The 19,172-nt window shown below is 38.6% G+C and overlaps 1 protein-coding gene across 1 annotated transcript in view; it reads left to right on the forward strand.

The window, feature by feature from the left end:
• Window positions 1–19,172, forward strand: part of IQUB (IQ motif and ubiquitin domain containing) — a 55,708-nt gene that overhangs the window by 5,628 nt on the left and 30,908 nt on the right. The window contains exons 3-6 of the mRNA XM_036328809.1: window positions 1,439–1,597; window positions 1,685–1,857; window positions 2,060–2,215; window positions 10,707–10,917. Of these exons, the coding sequence (XP_036184702.1) occupies window positions 1,439–1,597; window positions 1,685–1,857; window positions 2,060–2,215; window positions 10,707–10,917 (699 nt within the window). The remainder of the gene's footprint in view (window positions 1–1,438; window positions 1,598–1,684; window positions 1,858–2,059; window positions 2,216–10,706; window positions 10,918–19,172) is intronic.

Consider the following 19,172-nt stretch of genomic DNA (forward strand, 5'->3'; position numbering starts at 1 on the left):
TGTCAGCAGGGCTCTTCTCCTTCTAAAGGTTCTGGAAAGAATCTGCTTCCTTGCCTTTTCCAACTTCTAGGGTTGCATTCCTTGCATTCGTTGGCTCATGGCCCATTCCTCCATCATCGAAGCCAGCAGCACAGCCTCCTCAAATCCTTCTGCTCTGTCATGTCACCTTCACCCCTCTAATCAAATCTCCCTCTTGCTTTCTCTTATAAGAGCACTGTGGTTATATTTAGGGCTCACCTGGATAATCCAGGATAATCTCTCCATCTCAAAATCCTTGAAAGTCACTTTTTCCATATATGGTAGCATTCATAGGTTCTGGGGATTAGGACCATTATTTCAACCTATTACCAAATCTATAACATTCATGTTAATTTTTAAATTATGAATTGAGGGTGAAATATAGAAACTCAGTGATTTTTGTGCTTTCTTGAACTACGTATGGTGCCCGGGGGGTACTGAAAATATCAGGGGGAATACTTTGTAAAGTATGTAGTTGTCCAACCACTACACTGTACACATGCAACTAATACACAATAATACTGAATGTAAACTATAATTGAAAAAAAATAAAAAAAATAAAAATATTGATAATTATCAAACATTTTTAAAAGGCTAGTGGTGGTATGTGATATATTTCTAAGAATGAATGTATTAAAACCTTTGCTATGCTTAACTTATTAATTGTAATTAGGAAGATCATATGTTGGAAAATTGGTATGGGTATTATCAATAAAGTTTCCATGATACAAAACTGCAACCAGTAACATTATACATATTTTTGTATGCCTTAAAATAGAGAAATAAAATTAGAGTCAATTTATAGAATAAACCAATGGGGAGAAGGAAGAGGTTGAAGCAATACAACATAAAAATAAAGTGCTCTATACTTTTTCAAACACAAAACTGAGGGTTAGCTCCACCTTGGCATTAATTAATTTGTATGAGTTTCTGATTATAGAAACAGAGACAGGAAGGGATTCTTTAGAATTCTGATTGTGTACTTTTCTGCTGGAGAGAGAGGTGAGTATTAAAATAATCAGGTTTTCCCGGATGTGCTATGTCCTGTGCTTACATGTAATACACTGTCATTTTTTACAGAATCATTTAGAGTATGATTTTGCTCATATTATAGAATAGGTTTTTAAAATTTTCAAATGTTTACAGAGTTGCATGGTTATTATGTATTTGCGTTTCTGATGAGTTAAGAGTTGTAGCTTTACTTATAATGCTGAATTCTTGCTCGGGATACCACCCTGACTTTTCCCACTGCAGAGTGCTCTGTATTAACTTTATAGCAAGAGATGGACACCATTAATACTTGGCACTCAATACCAATCAATATTTTGGTAATTAAACAACATGTGTTTATAGCCCCTTCAAATGAGTATATATTTCATTTCTTTGTCATAACACTTCTATAATTTTATCTCATTTTTAGGAAATATTCTTAAAAATCATGAGACTCTACTAAAATATGGAGTTAAGCCACAGGATATTGTACAAGTGGATATCTATTCCACACTTCCAGATCTGTATCCAATCAAAAGATTACACAGATTAAATGCCTCTCAAATCATAATTGTCAAAGTACAAACTGGTTAGTTATTTTATGTCTTTTGGATAAAAGCATTTTAGAGTCATTTTGTAGTTGAGCTTCCATTCAGTCTTGGTTTTATCTCCTCAGCCATTGATCAGTACCAGCATGTAGCTGTTGAGATGATAAAATCTGACTTTCACAAACCATTTCTTGGTGGATTCAGACATAAACTAACGGGAATAGAATATCACAATGCTGGAACACAAACTGTACCTAAAAAGATTCCTGAAAAAGACAATATATTTTGTAGGGATACCCAGGTAGTATTTTTATTTTTCCTTATAAGTTTTTGAAGCTACAGAGTAAACACATGTTATGCTGTATACCTCTCTAAAAGTCTTCTAAGGAATTATATGGCAATTAAAATAATGAATAAATAACTTAAATGTGTAGGAGAATATGCTCTTACTCATTTATATGTGTAGAGAGTAGATATTTATTTAAATCTTCTTTTAATTTTAGACAGTTTTACTGAGAAAAAAGCTCCAACAAACTAAAAATACAACATCCACACAGATGACTAAAATTGGTGTGTATGTATCAAATATGACTGATAAACTGATAACACCAGGAAAATATTTTACAGCAGAAGAATACCATGCTCGAAGGTTAAATGCGGTAAGATAACTTTTATTATGGGTGAATACTAAAAATTCAATATGTGAGTCAATTGTTCTGTGTATATCTATGTCTTTGCCTAAGTCACACTAGCTTGCACGGGAAGAACCTATGTGAGTGTGGTTAAAGACTAAATTACAATATTTTTTAAAGATGGTAGAGCAGACTTGATTCAAAAGGGGCTACTACAATGGAGGGAAGAGATTAGGCTTAATTTTGAATACAGCAGGAAAAGTGGGAGTTTATAGCCAAGGAACAAGGTAGGGGTCAGAGGATGGAAAATTACTATGAGAAAACATGAGGGGTAAAGGGGATTCTGGCTAAACCAGCCTGACAGGATTTTTGCCAAAGGCAGGCCAGAGTGAGTAGGCATCATCTGGGGGGTGGCAGAAGATGAGGAACCCAATCAAATATGGAGAGTGATCAGATATTGAGGGTGGGGATTCTGGTTAAACTGAGTTAGCAGGATTATTAATAAAATTGAAAAAATGCAAAGCTGAACACAGAAGCCCTAATGTCCAGGCATAGTTGAAAAAGAGCTTAGAGGAGCCTGATTAGAATTTGTCAAGGAGAGAGTCTTTGTCAGTGTGAGCCATGTTTTATTGGTAGTAAAAGCAATTTTGGGGATTAATCTGCCCCCAGTATAAGGAACCAGAATCCTAAATACTCCTAATCCTTCTCTTTCCCTGAGGGAATTCCCAGACCTTTGTGAGTTGCCTTTGGCCATTTATGAGCTCTCTACCCTCTATCCCTTGGTCTTAATCCCTGTGACAGTTGGATCACCTAGGAAGGGTTCCAGACTAATTGAAAACAAAAGGGTATTAAAATCTGTTTTCTCTGATATTAGTATAGCCACTCCAACTCTTTTATGTTATGTTTGCATACTCTACTTTCTTCATCCTTTTACTTCTAACCTAATTGAGACTTTGTATCTGGAGTATATATCTTGTAAATAGCATATAATTGGATCTTATCTTTTTATCCAATCTAGTAATCTCTGCCTTTTGACTAGTGTTTAATACACATATATTTAATGTTATTATTGATAAGGTTGAATTATATCATGATTTTGCTATTGTTGTCTATAGTCCTGTGTTTCTCTGGTTCCTCTGTTCCTCCTTTACCATTTTCTTTTATGTTAAATATTTTCTAGTGTGCCATTTTTATTATTTTCTAGTTTTTTTATTTATATAATTAATATCTATATATATATATAAAAGCCTAAGTGACTGGTGTGACTGAACAGCCAGAATGACAGGAACAACTGGTTGACCAGTCCCTATGACATGCACTGACCACCAGGGGGCAGATGCTCAACACAGTAGCTGCCCCCTAGTGGTCAGTGCGCTCCCACAACCAACCTCCCCCAGTCTCTTGCCCTGGCTGGCAAACCTCCTGCAGTCCGCAGTCCTTCCTCCCATCCGGCAGGCCCCATCTGGCAGGCCCTGTCCGGCAGCCGGCAGCCTCTGGCGAGCCCGGCCCCAATCAGGACTGGGTGAGATGGCCCAAATAGGCCCTGATTGCCGGCCAGGCGTAGGGACCCCACTTGTGCACAATTTTTTGCCCTGGGCCTCTAGTCTTTAAGTATAAAATTTTTAGTATCTCTTTTCAAAAAAGTATACAGTTAAAAGATTTTTCTATATAAACAGAGTTATTCAACCATTATGACAATCAATTTTAGAACATTCCCATCATCCCAGAAAGAAGTTCTCCACCTAATAGCCATCCTATTTTCCTCCAATCCTTTCTGCCTCAGGCAGCCACTAATCTACTTTCTGTCTCTGTTGATTTGCCTATTCTGGACATTTCATATACATGCAATCATACAGTATGTAGTCTTTGTGACTGAGTATTTTAACTTAGAATAATGTTTTTAAGGCTCATTCATATTGTAACATGTATTAATCCTTCATTTCTTTATATTGCAGGATAATATTATATATACCCAAATGTATATATCTATTACATATATGCAAATGTACATACCATGTTTCATTTGTCCACTTATCAGTTGATGGACATTTGGGCTGTTTCTACTTATTGGCTATTAGAAATAAAACTGATATAAAATTCATGTACAATTTTTTTTTATATGGACATAAGTTTTTATTTCTCTTGTGTATATGCCCAGGAGTGTAATTGCTGGATCATATGGTAAGTCTACCTATAAACTTTTGAGGAACTGCCAAATTGTTTTCCAAAGCACTGTACCATTTTATGTCCCCCCAGCAGTATATGAGGATTCCAATTTCTCTACATTCTTATCAACATTTGTTATTATTATTATTTTTTTAAATATATTTTATTGATTTTTTTACAGAGAGGAAGGGAGAAAGATAGAGAGTCAGAAACATCGATGAGAGAGAAACATCGATCAGCTGCCTCCAGCACATCTCCCACTGGGGATGTGCCCACAACCCAGGCACATGCCCTTGACCGGAATCGAACCTGGGACCTTCCAGTCCCCAGGCCGACGCTCTATCCACTGAGCCAAACCGGCTTCGGCTGTTATTGTTTTTTATTATAGCTATCCTAAAGAGTGTGAGGTGGTATTTTATTGTGCTTTTGATTTGTGTGCCCTAATGGCTAATTATATTGGATATATTTTCTTTTTAAAAATATGTATTTTTATTGTTATCTGAGAGGAAGGGAGAGGGAGAGAGAGATAGAAACAGTGATGAGAATCATTGGCTGCCTCCTGCATGTATCTACTGGGGATTGAGCTTGCAACCCAGGCATATGCCCTGATGGGAATCAAACTGGCAACCTCTTGGTTCCTGGGTCGACACTCAACTGCTGAGCCACACCCAGCTGGGCTGAATATATATATATATATATATATATATATATATATATATATATAATGTATATATTAACTGGCCTGAATAAATTTTTATTTGCTTATTAACAACTTGTATATAGTCTTAGGAGAAATGTATACACAAATCCTTTACCCATTTTTAAATTTCTAAAATTATTGTTTTACTATGTTTTGAATTATTTTTGAGTTATTTTCTAAATGGTTGTTCTGAGTGTAATCTAGGGATTACAATATGCATCTATATTTATAATAATACTAGAGGCCTGGTGCATGACATTTGTGCACTGGGAGGTGTGGGGGTCCCTCAGCCCGACCTGCACCCTCTCCAATCTGGGAGCTCTCAGTAGAGCCCTCTCCAATCCGGAAGTTTCTGTCTGTCTTTGCAGTCATATGAGTGAATTGTCTGAGACCCCAACTCAGGTTTGTTGCTCACAGAATAATAGGGGCATTTTTTTTTTTTCTTTGCTTCATTGGTGGAGATTTCCTGGAAGTTTTAGGATATCTTCCCTTTAATTTTTCCTAAACACTCTGATTTTACTTATGTCTCCCACCTTTGCTTTCCCTCCATCCCCCACCTCAACAGTAACTTGCTCCAGGCTCACTTTGCTCTAGTGCAGTGGTTCTCAACCTTCCTAATGCTGTGACCTTTTAATACAGTTCCTCATGTTGTGGTGACCCCCAATTTCATTATTACAAATTGAACATAATTAAAGCATAGTGATTAATCACAAAAACAATATGTAATTATATATGTGTTTTCCGACGGTCTTAGGTGACCCCTGTGAAAGGGTCGTTCAACCCCCAAAGGGATCACGACCCACAGGTTGAGAATCGCTGCTCTAGTGTCTAGAGGTCTATCTGCCACCAGAACTACGATTCCCAGCATTCCTGGTGCTCCCTGCGCTCTTGGTTTTCCCTTCCTGCTCTGTCCCTGACCCATGGCCTCCCACTCTGCCAAGTCTCCAAGCCATCAGCTCTCCCTCTCTGCTCTCCGTCTGGCGGCTTGGGGAGCAAAGTTCCCCAAGCCGCTCTACTCTCCGCCGGGCACCTGTGTATGCAAATTAACCCGCCATCTTTGTTGGGTTGGGTTAATTTGCATACACACTCCTGATTGACAAGTGAGTGTAGCAGAGGGGCCGATCAATTTATATGTTTCTCTTTTATTATATAGGATACTTCACATTAATACTAACTGAAATCCAACAAAATAGTGAAATATTGCTCCAATAGAACTCCAATTTAGTCCTTCCTTTTTTGTGTGCTGTCATTATCATACAAATTTGTACATTCTTTTTATGTTCTAAGTATTATAATTTTTTATAAGTATTATTTAATGCAGTTATATTTTAAATAAGTAATTCCATTTTATTATTCATGTTTATTTTTTCCCATCTTCTTTAAAATGTCTCTTTAACATTTCTTATAAAACTGCTTGCTGGTGCTGAACTCCTTTAGCTTTTTCTCATCTGGGAAGCTCTTTATTGCTCCTTCAATTTTAACTAGTAGCCTTCTTGGCTAGAGAAATCTTGGTTGTAGGTCCTTGCTTTTCATTACTTTGAATATTTTGTGTCAATTCCTCTGGTCTGAAAAGTTTCTGTTGAGAAATGAGCTAACAGTCTATGGAAGCTTCCCTTGTAGATAACTGACTGCCTTTCTCTTGATGCTTTTAAGGTTCTCTCTTTGTTTTTCATCTTTGCCATTTTAATTATGATGTGTCTTGGTATGGGCTTCTTTTGAGTTCATCTTGTTTGGGACTCTACGTGCTCCATGAACTTGTCTATTTTATTTTCCAGGTTAGGAAAATTTTTTGTCATTATTATTTCAATAGATTTTCTATTCCTTGCTGACTCTCTTCTTCTGTGCCCCTATGAAGTGAGTGTTGTTATACTTGCTGTTATACCAGAGGTTTCTCTAACTATCCTATCTTTTTTTTTTCTTTTTTCATTTTGCTGTTTCAATTGGTTGTTTTCTGCTACCTTGTCTTTCAAAGCACTGACTTGATCCTGCACTTCATCTAATCTGCTGTTAGAGTATTCTTCATTTTGGTTATTGTATTCGTTTCTGACTGGTTCATTTTTATGGTTTCTGTGTCCCTTTTTATGCTCACTATTTCTTTGTTGAAGTTCTCACAAAGTTCTTTGATCACTATTTTAAACTTTATATCGAATACATTGCTGGCCTCCATTTCATTTAGTTCTTTTTCTGGGGATTTTTCTTGTTCTCTCATTTTGTACATGGTTCTTTGTGTCCTCATCTTGATTTCCTCTGTGTTTGTTTTGAGGTATTAGTTATATCTGCTATGTCTCCCAAATTGGCAGGTGGCCTTATGTCGTACATGTCCTGGGAGCCCAGTGGCTCTGTCTCCCTGGTCACTTGAGCTGGGTGCTCCAGGATTGTCCTTTGTATGGGTTGTGTGTGCCCTCCTGTTGTAGTTGTACTTCACTGTTGTTGGCACATAAGTAGTTGGGGTGACCCTCAGGCTGTGAGTATTGGTCATGACCAAAGTGTTCAAGCTACTGTGGGGGGGCTGGATCCATAGAGTGGGATGCACCCCAATGGGCTCTTTTGCCTGCCAAGACCACTTTTTGGTTGTGCTGTTTGTTGAGCTAATTGGGTGGTGCTCTGCTGTAGTCTGAAGCTAGCCACTGAATTTGTTGGCTCTGTGGCCTCTTGGGAGGGGCTTCAGTATAGGCCAAGATCAAGCCTTGCCTGAGACCAACTCAGCATTAGCTGGTAGTTGCTACAAAGCGATCCATGGTTGGTAGCTGCTTGTGCTGGGCCTGGGGGCGCATGGGAGAGGCCACACTGTGAACTGAGACTTACTGGTTTTTGGTCAAATGTCCTAAAAATATCAATTATGTTTTTCTAATCTAATGTGTCAGGTTAGGCCCCTGTTTCCTTGTTGATTTTCTGCCTGGATTACCTGTCCATTGATGTTGATGTGGAGAGTGTGAAAGCATGCTAATGGATTGTTAAAGTCACCTACCATGACTGTATAATTGTGGATCTCTCCCTTTCTGTTGATCAGTATTTGCTTTTTATATATAGGTGCTCCCACATTGGTTGTGTAGGTATTTACAAGAGTTCTGTCCTTTTGTTAGGTTGATCCCTTCATCATTATGAAATGCCCTCTTTTTTTATCTCTTCTTACAGTCTTTGTTTTAAGGTCTGTTTTGCCTGATATAAGTATTCCCCACACAGCTTCCCCCCTCCATTTATTTGCATGATATGTCGTTTTTCATCCCTTTACTTTCAGTTTGTGACTCTATTTGAAGTGGGTCTCTTGTAGGCAGCATATATATGGGTCTGGATTTTCTTGTCCAGTCAACCATCCTTTGTCTTTTGCAATTGATTGTTGCCTGTGAGTTTAGAGGTGCCTGGAAGAGGCGAGGCTGCAAACTGAGTCTGGCTGCCCTTAGACCTGGGCGTGGGGGTCCTTCGCAAGAGGTACAGGGAATGCCAATGCCAGCTGCTGCTGGCTTGGGGCTTGAGGACCTCTGAGAGACTGTGGGAAAGTGAGCAGCACAACCTGGGGAAGACTGCCTGTGCGAAGGATCTGCTGGGAGAAGTTGGTGGGTGGTGGGAGTGTGGTGTGGTGGGTTCTCAGGGAATCACCAGGGCGGTGAACAGTGTTAGCCAACTTAATGGAGATCTCCAGCTTGGCAACTGCACCAGCTGGCTGGCTGGGGTAAAGTTCAACAAAGAAATGACGGAGTCTGCCAGCTCTTTCATGCCTTGGCCCCTGCTCCTCCAGCCCTTGTACTGAAGCCTGTGAATTTAGTTCCAGATGCTGCTGTTGCTATGGGTCTAGCCCACAGGCTTTGAGACCCTCTGTTTTAGTCATTGTGTCATACAAATGTAAATTCTTCTTTGTTGAATGAGGCACTTTTTATTTTGTTGGCTTGTCTTAAATGTTTTGTTTTTCTTGGGTGTGTCCTCAGAGTATTTGAGATTTCTGAAGTCTGTTGTGTTACAACATAATTTGTATACTACAGCCTTACCCAGTGGCTTTAGGGGATGGGCCAGGCTTGATTCTGGGAGAGAGCTAGTTTTCTGAGAGGGGGCTTCTATTCATCCTGGTGCCACGAGCCTTCTGGGCCACTGACTCCTCTTGCCCAGAGGCAAATACCTCGGTTGCTTTTTTAAAATATATTTTTATTGATTTCAGAGAGGAAGGGAGAGGAAAAGAGAAATAGAAATATCAATGATGAGAGAATCATCCATCGGCTGCCTCCTGCAAGCCCCCTACTAGGGTCGAGCCTGCAACCAGGGCAGGCGCCCTGGACCGGAATTAAAACTGAGACTCTTCAGTTCTCAGGCTGACGCTCTGTCCACGGAGCCAAACCAGCGAGGGCTCTGTTCTCTTTAACTAATTGTCTTAGACTTAGAGGATCCTTTCTCTCTCACATTTTTCAAGCAGTCACCTAGTTAGTTGCCCTGGGATTCTTCCGCTCACGTGACCCAGCAATTTGGGGCTTGAAGCAGTCTTAGAGTCGCTTCTGTATTTTGTGACTTGCCTGTCCAGTGTATGATTAGACTCCTCCTGCAGCGATTCCACACATTCCCTTTCTTCTTCTTCTTTTTTTTAAATTTTCTTTTATTGCTTAAAGTATCACCCATTCCCTTTCTTGAGGGGATTCTTTAAAGTTTCTCTTCCTTTGGAGGACTCCTTCAACATGGTCCAGTGTCTTTTCTTATTTCTGCTTATATAATCATCTCTAATTATCTGGGACTAGAAGGAGGGATAGGCATGTATCAACATATTTCTGTCTTCAATCTTGATCCAGCCTCTCCACATTTTATTTTTATTAATGAGTCTAGTAAGTAAAAATGGAAACTCTCAACTATATTGCAAGTATTTTGCGGATCCAGTGGACCCTCAGACGTATTTATTATAGTGGACCCTCAGACATATTTATATTTCTCACAATTTAATAGATACCTGCTTGCTTAAATTCTCTTTTATCTAACCTGCCTTTGGTGATTTCCACCACATAATCTACCTGCTATATGTTTAGGAAACACAAATTTTCTTCCTAATTGGAATTCTTGTGAACAAAATTTCCTGATTTTATCTTTTTAAAAAAAATGAGATTTAAAGACCTTATCTTAGAGTGATATACTTCATGAGAAAGAGTTATGGTCTTCAATTTTGTTTTAAATATAAGCTAATGCTAAGGACAAAATGATGAACTAGAGATAATTGCTATTCAATAATAATAGAGATAATTAAATATGACAATAATAGTATTTATTGACAATTTGAGATACACCAGGTTTAAGCTAACTAAGCACTTTAGATGCATACTGCTATTATCACTTGTTTTATAGATAAGGGCACCAAAGCACAGAGATGGCAAGTAGCTTACCCAAAACCGAACAGCTAGTGAGTAGCAGAGGGAAGATTTAAATTAAGTTTTTCTGTAGAGCCTGTGCTCTTAAGTATTGTACTATCTGCCTCCCATGAAGATGTGTTTGCTAGATTTCAAAGTCAAATAACTGATGTGCATTTTCTGTGTTATAATATATGTGAGAGTACCTGTCACAGAACTAAAACTAGACTCAGAGTGTTTTAGTATTTACTGAATTGGAATAAAAATAATCATTGTTGCCTGTTGTTATTGATTCATAAAGTTGATGGTAGATACTTTTATTTCCTTTTAACTACAGGTAATAGTGTTACAGACGTACTATCGAAAATGGCATGCTAAAGTCTTTGTTGATAATTTAAGAAGACAAAAAATGTTAAAGTTGAAGTGGAAAGAAGAGGAAGAACTAAGAAAGATAAGAGAAAAAGAAGAATGGATGAAAATGGACTATCTCCGGAGGCATAATCCTAAAACAAAAGAAGATTTTGAACTTCTTTATAATGCGCTAGAACGTAAGTTTAAAATAGGCTTTGCATAAAATATTAATTTTAAAATTTTTCATTAGTAGGAAAAACAGGTCTACTAAAGACAAAAGGAAGACTTTATTATCTTAGGAAAAATGTCTTGGGAATCTGGACTAGATAATTTAAAATGATGAATAGTGTTTTACATTTGGTACAGGAATTAAGGGGGAAATGAAATTGGAAATGCTTTTCTAGTAACAACGGGTAAATTATGTAGTTTTAGTATATTATCTCATTTGATCCTCAACCCTGTGTTATAAAGAAAGTATTGTCCAATATGGTTCTTTGACGGTCTTGGGAATTTTTGAATTCAGAGTTGAACTTCTCCAATTTTTTTAAATACATATTGTATTAATTCCAGAGAGAGAGAGAGAGAGAGAATTAGAAGCATCAGTGATGAGAGAGAATCATCGATTGGCTGCCTCCTGCACACCCCTACAGGGGATCAAGCCCGCAAGCCAGGCATGTGCCCCTGACCAGAACCCTTCAGTCTGCAGGCTGATGCTCTATCCACTGAGCCAAACCAGCTAGGGCTTTCTCCAATTTCTTAGTTCAGCGTCCTGTCTCTGATTCGGCCCTTTAGACGAGGGGCGTGGCAATATATTTTAATTCCCTCCCATCAATGATAATATGTAAGCATGTGTTTTCTACACATTTGACTTTTTGCTGCATTTCTTTCATTCAATGTATGCTAGTCACTGGCACAATTAGAAGCTTCGGTTACTCGAACGAGCAGTGGGTGCACTGTTCTTCTTGAAGCCTGTCTCATCTCTCAGCTTAAATGCCATCCACTCCAAGCCTTTTTTGACTGAGATCCTATTGCATCTCATGTTCTCATTGCACTCTGAACTTTTCACTCATATCATCATAATTTGTAGTAATACATCTTTTATTTAACATTAATTTTCACCACTGAGTTGTAAGCTTCAGGAGAGAATAACTGATTTTTTTTTTTAAAAAAAATTATCTCTGTTTTTCTGTGTTTAGCTCGCGTCCCAACAAATATTGGTGGAATGAATGCATACAGGAATGAAAGGGAAACAGGCATGTAGTAATGTCATCCTTTCTAGCTTCTGCTTTCCTAGGAATACCTGCGGAAGCGGAAGTAACTGGGACAGAGAGTTTTTCTATTATCTTAGATGCCAGAAAGTGGGGAAGTTGGGCGCTTGTGATCATAGAAGAATTTTAGAAATTAAAAATGGCCTCAATTATTATTATTTTTTTGGTTGAGCAGGTTTTTTGTTTAATCCAAAGAAATAACAATATGATTTCTATGATAATTCATAATATTAACTTTTAGCAAATGTGTTTTACTATAACTTTATTTATATACTATTTGTGGATATTATTATGTGTTCTATTACTCAAGTCACTGTTTCCGCTCTAATTGAATATAATTTTAGGTGTCTACTTACAGAGCTGTGTGACAAGACACTACTTACTCAAGACGATACAATTCAACACTAGGTCCAACGAGCAATATTAATAAATGCGCCTCACATGCAACACTAAGTGTCTGTAGGGATGTGGCGAGTGGAACAGTTAAGCTTGCTCCCTAGATTTCTACATCTGCATCCCCTGTCTCCTCAGTGTTGACCTGTGCAAATACTTTCTTTTTTACTTTAAATTTTGCTTCTATTTCCATTTGCTCTATCAGATGAAAACAAAGGTTATTTCTAAGTGTTAGTAGTTAAACAGAGCACTGTTAACAAGCTGTCTGTGAAAGCTCTTACTGATAATTATAAAACTAAAGTTCTGTTAGAGCAGAACTCTATTCAAACAACACGCCAAATTCCTGTGTGAATAAACCAAATACCATTGTTATTTTGTTTGGTTAACAGGTAACTGTGCAAAATAATAGGAAATATGCTAAATGAGGTTCTACTTTTTCTACTTACTAGTGGAATTAACTTACACTAGTGGAATTAAGCCTCAGCTTCTTCATCAGTACAATAACTTAATAATTTCTGACTCATCTACTTCACTTTATAAAGTAGAAAATATAAAATATTATATTTATGGAACTACTTTAAAAAAGTACAAAGTTCTATGCATGTTTAAGTTACTGTTATGTGGTAAATAATTTTATACAGATTTTTTCATATTAGAGTAGAACAAATACATTTTACGTTTACACATGTTTTATATGGAAGCAAATGAAATTTGCATGAAAGAGACATCCCTCAGTCTTTTTCTAGCCCTAAAATTCTAAATTTAAGCTCTCAGAATAATAATTTTAAAGTATTTTTTGTTGTAGTTAAAATTTCTGGTTCACAAGCTCAATAATTTATACCGCTCTTCTACTTAATAATTTAGTTTTCAGTCTATAGTCTTAACTCCTGTACGTATTTGGAACTGCTGCCCTCTTGTGGCTCATAGTGGCAATAACATTTGAATTAGAACGCCTAATACAAAGTTTTAACTTTTCCTCCAGATAATCTGTCCCTCAGTAATAAAAATGAATACTTACTTCTTTATTTATTTAATTTTCCACTGATCTCAATTGTTACTCTTACCTCAGACTCAGCGTAGGCGTCAGCATCTTTAGAAACCTCTCCCGACAGCCTGGATAGAGCTCACAACCTCTTTTCCTGCCCCGTTATTCTCTGTGCACACCACTCTCTTTTTACTATTCACCTTTGCACCTATGGCATCTGATAGGACCTTGCTCAGTACAGCTAGTAAATATGTATTGAATTGAATCTTCTAACCCTTTGCTTTGTTTTGACTGAGTCTTTTGACTCTAACTATTACCTCTTGGTCAAGGTACCTCGTTCTGGCTTTTGAAGAGTCAGTGGGCTCAGTCCATTTACATATCTGGCCCTGGGCTTTCAGTCTGAATCTTTCTAGATTCTCCCCATTCAGGCTTCCAGTCTGTGAGGGGAATTTTATTTATTTACTTATTGACTGATTGATTGATTTTGTGATGAGAATTTTAAAAAGAAGATGCACATTAGTTGCCAGTGATGGATAAAGATTGTATGTCCTGTTATTTTTTATTTGAAAATTGTAATTTAGGTCTCAGAAAGTTTAGAATGTGTGTGGACTTTAGATACTACTCTTATACTTTCATTTCATGGTTGAACTTCAAACTCTGGAAATTAGGTCATTTGTCAAAGAAGATAAGTTAAGGAGATAAATGTATTCTTTCAAATGAACCAACTTGTTTAATATCATTTTCTTTCAAAATATTGAGGGTTTTTGATATTTGTTATAGGCTGAATTGTGTTTCCCCTAAAATTCATATGTTGAATTCCTAATCCCCAGTATCTGAGAATGTGACTGAATTTAGAGAAAGGGCCTTTAAAGGAGTAATTAAGAAGGAGTGAGGTCCTATGAATGGGACGTAAGGCAATTTGACCAGTGCTCTTATAAGAAGAAGAGATTAGGAAACAGGCAGACACAGAGAGAAGATCATATAAAGACACCAGAGGAAGACGGCCTTCTACAAGCCTAGGAGAGAGGCCCTCAGAGTAAACTAGCCCTGTCTCCACCTTGCTCTTGAACTTCTAGCCTCCAGAGCTGAGAGGAAATTAACTTCTGTTGTTTAAGTCACCCATTCTGTGGTACTTTCTTAAGGCTGCCCAAGCAAACTAATATATTATTCCATTCTTTAAATCATCCCTAGGGAGCATAAATGTTATGAAGGAGAGGAAGAATCTCTCTTGTTCTCCTCAATGGCTTCTATTTATAGTTTTGGAAACAGTCAAATGAGATGTAAAATTAGTTTTGTCCAGCTGTTCCTGATTCCTGTATTTTTCTACTTCTTATAAGTAGTTGGGACATGGTATGTTTCTGATGCCATATTCTATCCCTTAAAACAGATTTACAGGGAGGTGGTTCATCTATTGGAAAATTTTATTGAAATTAAGGCCCATATTTTCATTTCTAATTAGCTTCATTGGGTGGGTTTCTTTTTAAAAGTCATAATAATTTAAGCAAAATATAAAAACTGAGTAATATGAATACATGTACTTGAAAGCACATGTGTATATATATATCCATATTTACCTAGGACTTAAATATTAATCTAGGCGAGCAGTATTTTGCTTCTTGAGGTTAGCAGAATACCCTACATAATGCTCCAGTGGCCTAAATTTATTACTGAAAGGTTTCTAATGTAAAACTAGGAAGTAAAATAGGCTTACCAATACCTCTCAGTTTTTATTTGCTTTCTGGGAACATCTAGGTAATACCATGAGATAAATATTCTCAGTTATTATTTCCATAAGCAAATAATTTTTCAGTTTTTCTCTTCAATCATATACTACCTTTTGGTATATGGAGTTTGTTCAATTTTTAAAAGTTCTTTTTGGTTATCACTCTTAACTGATAAACTCATCAGTCATAGATTTCCTGGACTTTCTTAATACAATTTAACTCTTAAATTTACAAATCCTCTTTTTTTTTTAATTAAATCTTTATTGTTCAGATTATTACATTTGTTCCTCTTTTTTCCCCCCATAACTCCCCTCCTCCCAGTTCCCGCCCCACCCTCCGCCCTCACTCCCCACCCACTGTCCTCTTCCATAGGTGCACGATTTTTGTCCAGTCTCTTACCGCATCTCCCACACCCCTTTCCCCACCAAGAATAGTCAGTCCATTCCCTTTCTATGTCCCTGATTCTATTATGATCACCAGATTATTTGTTCACTTGATTCTTCGATTCACTTGTTGATAGATGCATGTTTGTTGTTCATAATTTGTATCTTTACCTTTTTCTTCTTCTTCCTCTTCTTAAAGAATACCTTTCAGCATTTCATATAATACTGGTTTGGTGGTGATGAACTCCTTTAGCTTTTCCTTATCTGTGAAGCTCTTTATCTGACCTTCAATTCTGAATGATAGCTTTGCTGGATAAAGTAATCTTGGTTGTAGGTTGTTGGTATTCATCACTTTGAATATTTCTTGCCACTCCCTTCTGGCCTGCAAAGTTTCTGTTGAGAAATCAGCTGACAGTCGTATGGGTATTCCCTTGTAGGTAACTGGGTTTCTTTCTCTTGCTGCTTTTAAGATTCTCTCTTTGTCTTTTGCTCTTGGCATTTTAATGATGATGTGTCTTGGTGTGGTCCTCTTTGGATTCCTTTTGTTTGGGGTTCTCTGCACTTCCTGGACCTGTAAGTCTATTTCTTTCACCAGGTGGGGGAAGTTTTCTGTCATTATTTCTTCAAATAGGTTTTCAATATCTTGCTCTCTCTCATCTTCTGGCACCCCTATAATTCTGATGTTGGTACGCTTGAAGCTGTCCCAGAGGCTCCTTACACTATCTTCGTATTTTCGGATTCTTTTTTCATTTTGCTTTTCCAGTTGGGTGTTTTTTGCTTCTTTGTGTTTTGAATCTTTGAGTTGATTCTTGTGCTCCTCTGGTCTGCTGTTGGGTGTCTGTATAATATTCTTTATTTCAGTCAGTGTATGCTTAATTTCTAGTTGGTTCTTTATCATAACATCGAGGGTCTCATTAGATTTCTTGAGGATCTCACTACATTTATCGGCGGTCTCACCAGTCTTTTCGAGGGCCTTACTAAGTTTATCGGCAGCTTCTAGACAGTTCTTGAGAGACCTTAAAAGTGTGGTTTTGAGCTCTATATCTTCCATTTCTGACATTTGCGTCCTGTTTCTTTGTCTCCACATTTTTTTATCTTTTCTTGGTGCACCCCCTAGTGGTCTTTGTGCGCAGTCTTGTAGTTAAGCCTTGATTGTTGTCGGTAATACCAGGGGTAATTTGACCTCCAGACTAACTGACTATGAGAGTCAGCTGTGTCTGCAATGGGAGAGCTTCTGTGCTGGATCTCTAGGGTGGTGCTAATCTAGCCTTTGCCTAAGGCTATCCGGCAAATGGCGCTGCGCAGGGCTTGAGCGGGGCGGGTCCCCGGGGATCTACAGGGTGGGCCGGAGCGAGCAGTTATGGCTGCTCTCAGTCCCGTCCCTAGGGGCTCTGCCTCTCAGAGTCCCAGCAACTGCTGCAAACCTCGGAGAGAAAGCTGCCTTCGAGTTCTGACCGAAGCCAGACAGTCCCGCTTCTCCCGTTTGAGTCTGGGTCCCTAGAGACTCGCCTGGATCTGGAGCTCAGAGTCTGAAACTCCCTCCCGATTGAAAACAACAACCGCGCCCTCCGCCGCCAGCCCGCTCCGCGCGCACTCCGTACCTGAGTATTTCACTTCAGCACTGCGCCTCCTCTGAGTCTGGGTATGATATTCTCTTTCCTCCTAGTTGTAGAATTTCCACTCAGCCAGCCTTCCTGTGGTTCTGGATGATGTCTGTTCTGTCCTTTAGTTATATCTCTGAAGTGGTTGTTCGAGGCAGCAATCTCCGGCGTTAACCTATGCCGCCATCTTGGTTTCTCTCGATCCAAATCCTCTTATTGGACAAACCAAGCCATACAGTGTCTACAAGTACAGAGTAGATTATTTTTTAAAAGATTTTTTTATTGATTTTTAGAGAGAGAGGAAGGGAGAGGGAGAGAGAGAGAAACATTAATGTGAGAGTGTAACATCATTTGGTTGCCTTCTGCATGCCCCCCCCCCCCCCCCCCCATCGGGGATCAATCCTGCAACCTGGGCAGGTGCCTTGACCGGAAACCGAACTGGCAGCCTTTCAGCGCATTGGACGAAGCCCAGCCAACTGAGCCACACTGGTCAAGTAGATTCTTATAAAGAACATAACTGGCAAGTTATTCACCTGATCAGGGTCATTTCAGATCGAAATTTAAGAGGGAGAGGAAATGGTCTGATAAAACTGTAAAACTAGATGCCATGAAATCATGAAAGGCATTGGTTATAATAGATGAGGGCCAGAAACAACACTATGGCTTCAGATATTCACCTTTCAGTGCAGAGATGGGTGTTAAAGTAACCTGACATTTTAATAGAAGAAAACTATAATTTCTAATTATATAAATTATATATAAATGTAATAGATTTTGCAATATCTCTGTAACATGATGAGAAAGTACCCATGTTTGGAATATAACAAAGGAAGAGTATATTTTACTTGATTAAATCATAACTAAGAGATGATAGGGAAAATACTCTTATATGTCAAGAAATGTACCCCTCGATGGGGTGATGTTGGGGGGTGCTGAGGGATTAAGCAAAAAATAAAAGAGCGAACTCATGGGCATGGACAACAGTGTGCCCTGGTGATTGTGGGGGGTGATGGGGGAGGCGGTGGAGGTGGAAAAGGGCATAGAGGGGATAAATGATGATGAAAAAAATAAATTAAAAAAGGAAGAGCTGCACCCAAAGGAAGTCTTTAAGCCTCATGGTACAAAATGGCAGGCTTTGGGTAAAGAGAAATAGAAGGAGAAGCAGAAATTCTGTCCTGATGGGAGGATTTTACAGTCTACCCAACTGGGGAGAGGCAAGGACACCGTTAGTCCCTTCAAAATGGCGTATGCATGCCTTTCTCACTTTTGTATGCATCATCCAGCCTTAGAGAGTTCTTTTCACATAATAATTGCTCAAAGATGGCTGTGGAGCCCTGCCCAGGGTGGCTCAGTTGGTTGAGCATCATCCTGTGCACCAAAAAGTTGCTGGTTTGATCCCTGGTTGAAGCACATGCCCAGGCTGTGGGTTCAGTCCCCTGTTGATTGCATGTTCAAGGCAACTGATCAATGTTTCTCTCTCTCTCTCTCCCTCTCGCTTTCCTCTCTCTAAAAAGCAATAAAAGAGAGGACTCATGGGCATGGACAGCAGTGTGCACTGGTGATTGCAGCGGGGGAGGTGGTGGGTGGAGGTGGAAAAGGGCATAGAGGGGATAAATGGTGATGAAAAAATTAAACTAAATTAAATTAAATTTAATTTAAAAATGGCTGTTGAGTATTTCGAACTGGCAATGAAGAATTTTGGCAGGCGTTCTAACCATGTAAGTGAACTAGGTTATTTAAAGTTCAGAAAAGAAAAAGTTTGGTTCTTTGTCCACAGTAATTCATGGGAGTTTGAAACTTCATCCTGACAGTGTAATAATACATTACCTTTATGTCAGAGGAAAGGATTAGATGGCTACTTAAGTCAAGGTGGGTCTCTGGAGTAAACCAACGAGTCAGTTCTCATGGAGAAGGACTGTACAGTTGAAAGGATGGCATGCTTCTAAGAGGCAGAGAGCAGGCAAGGCGTGGACCATGGAGCCAGACTGTCAATGTTCGAGTCCCAGCTCCTTGGGTAAGCCCCACAGTCTCTCTTTTCCTGTTTCCTTTTCTATAAACTAGGGGATGCTAGTAGCACCTAAGCATTGGTTTGTCAGGA

The sequence above is a fragment of the Myotis myotis genome, unplaced genomic scaffold (assembly GCF_014108235.1).
Source record: "Myotis myotis isolate mMyoMyo1 unplaced genomic scaffold, mMyoMyo1.p scaffold_m19_p_11, whole genome shotgun sequence".
In the NCBI taxonomy this organism is placed as follows: Eukaryota; Metazoa; Chordata; class Mammalia; order Chiroptera; family Vespertilionidae; genus Myotis; species Myotis myotis.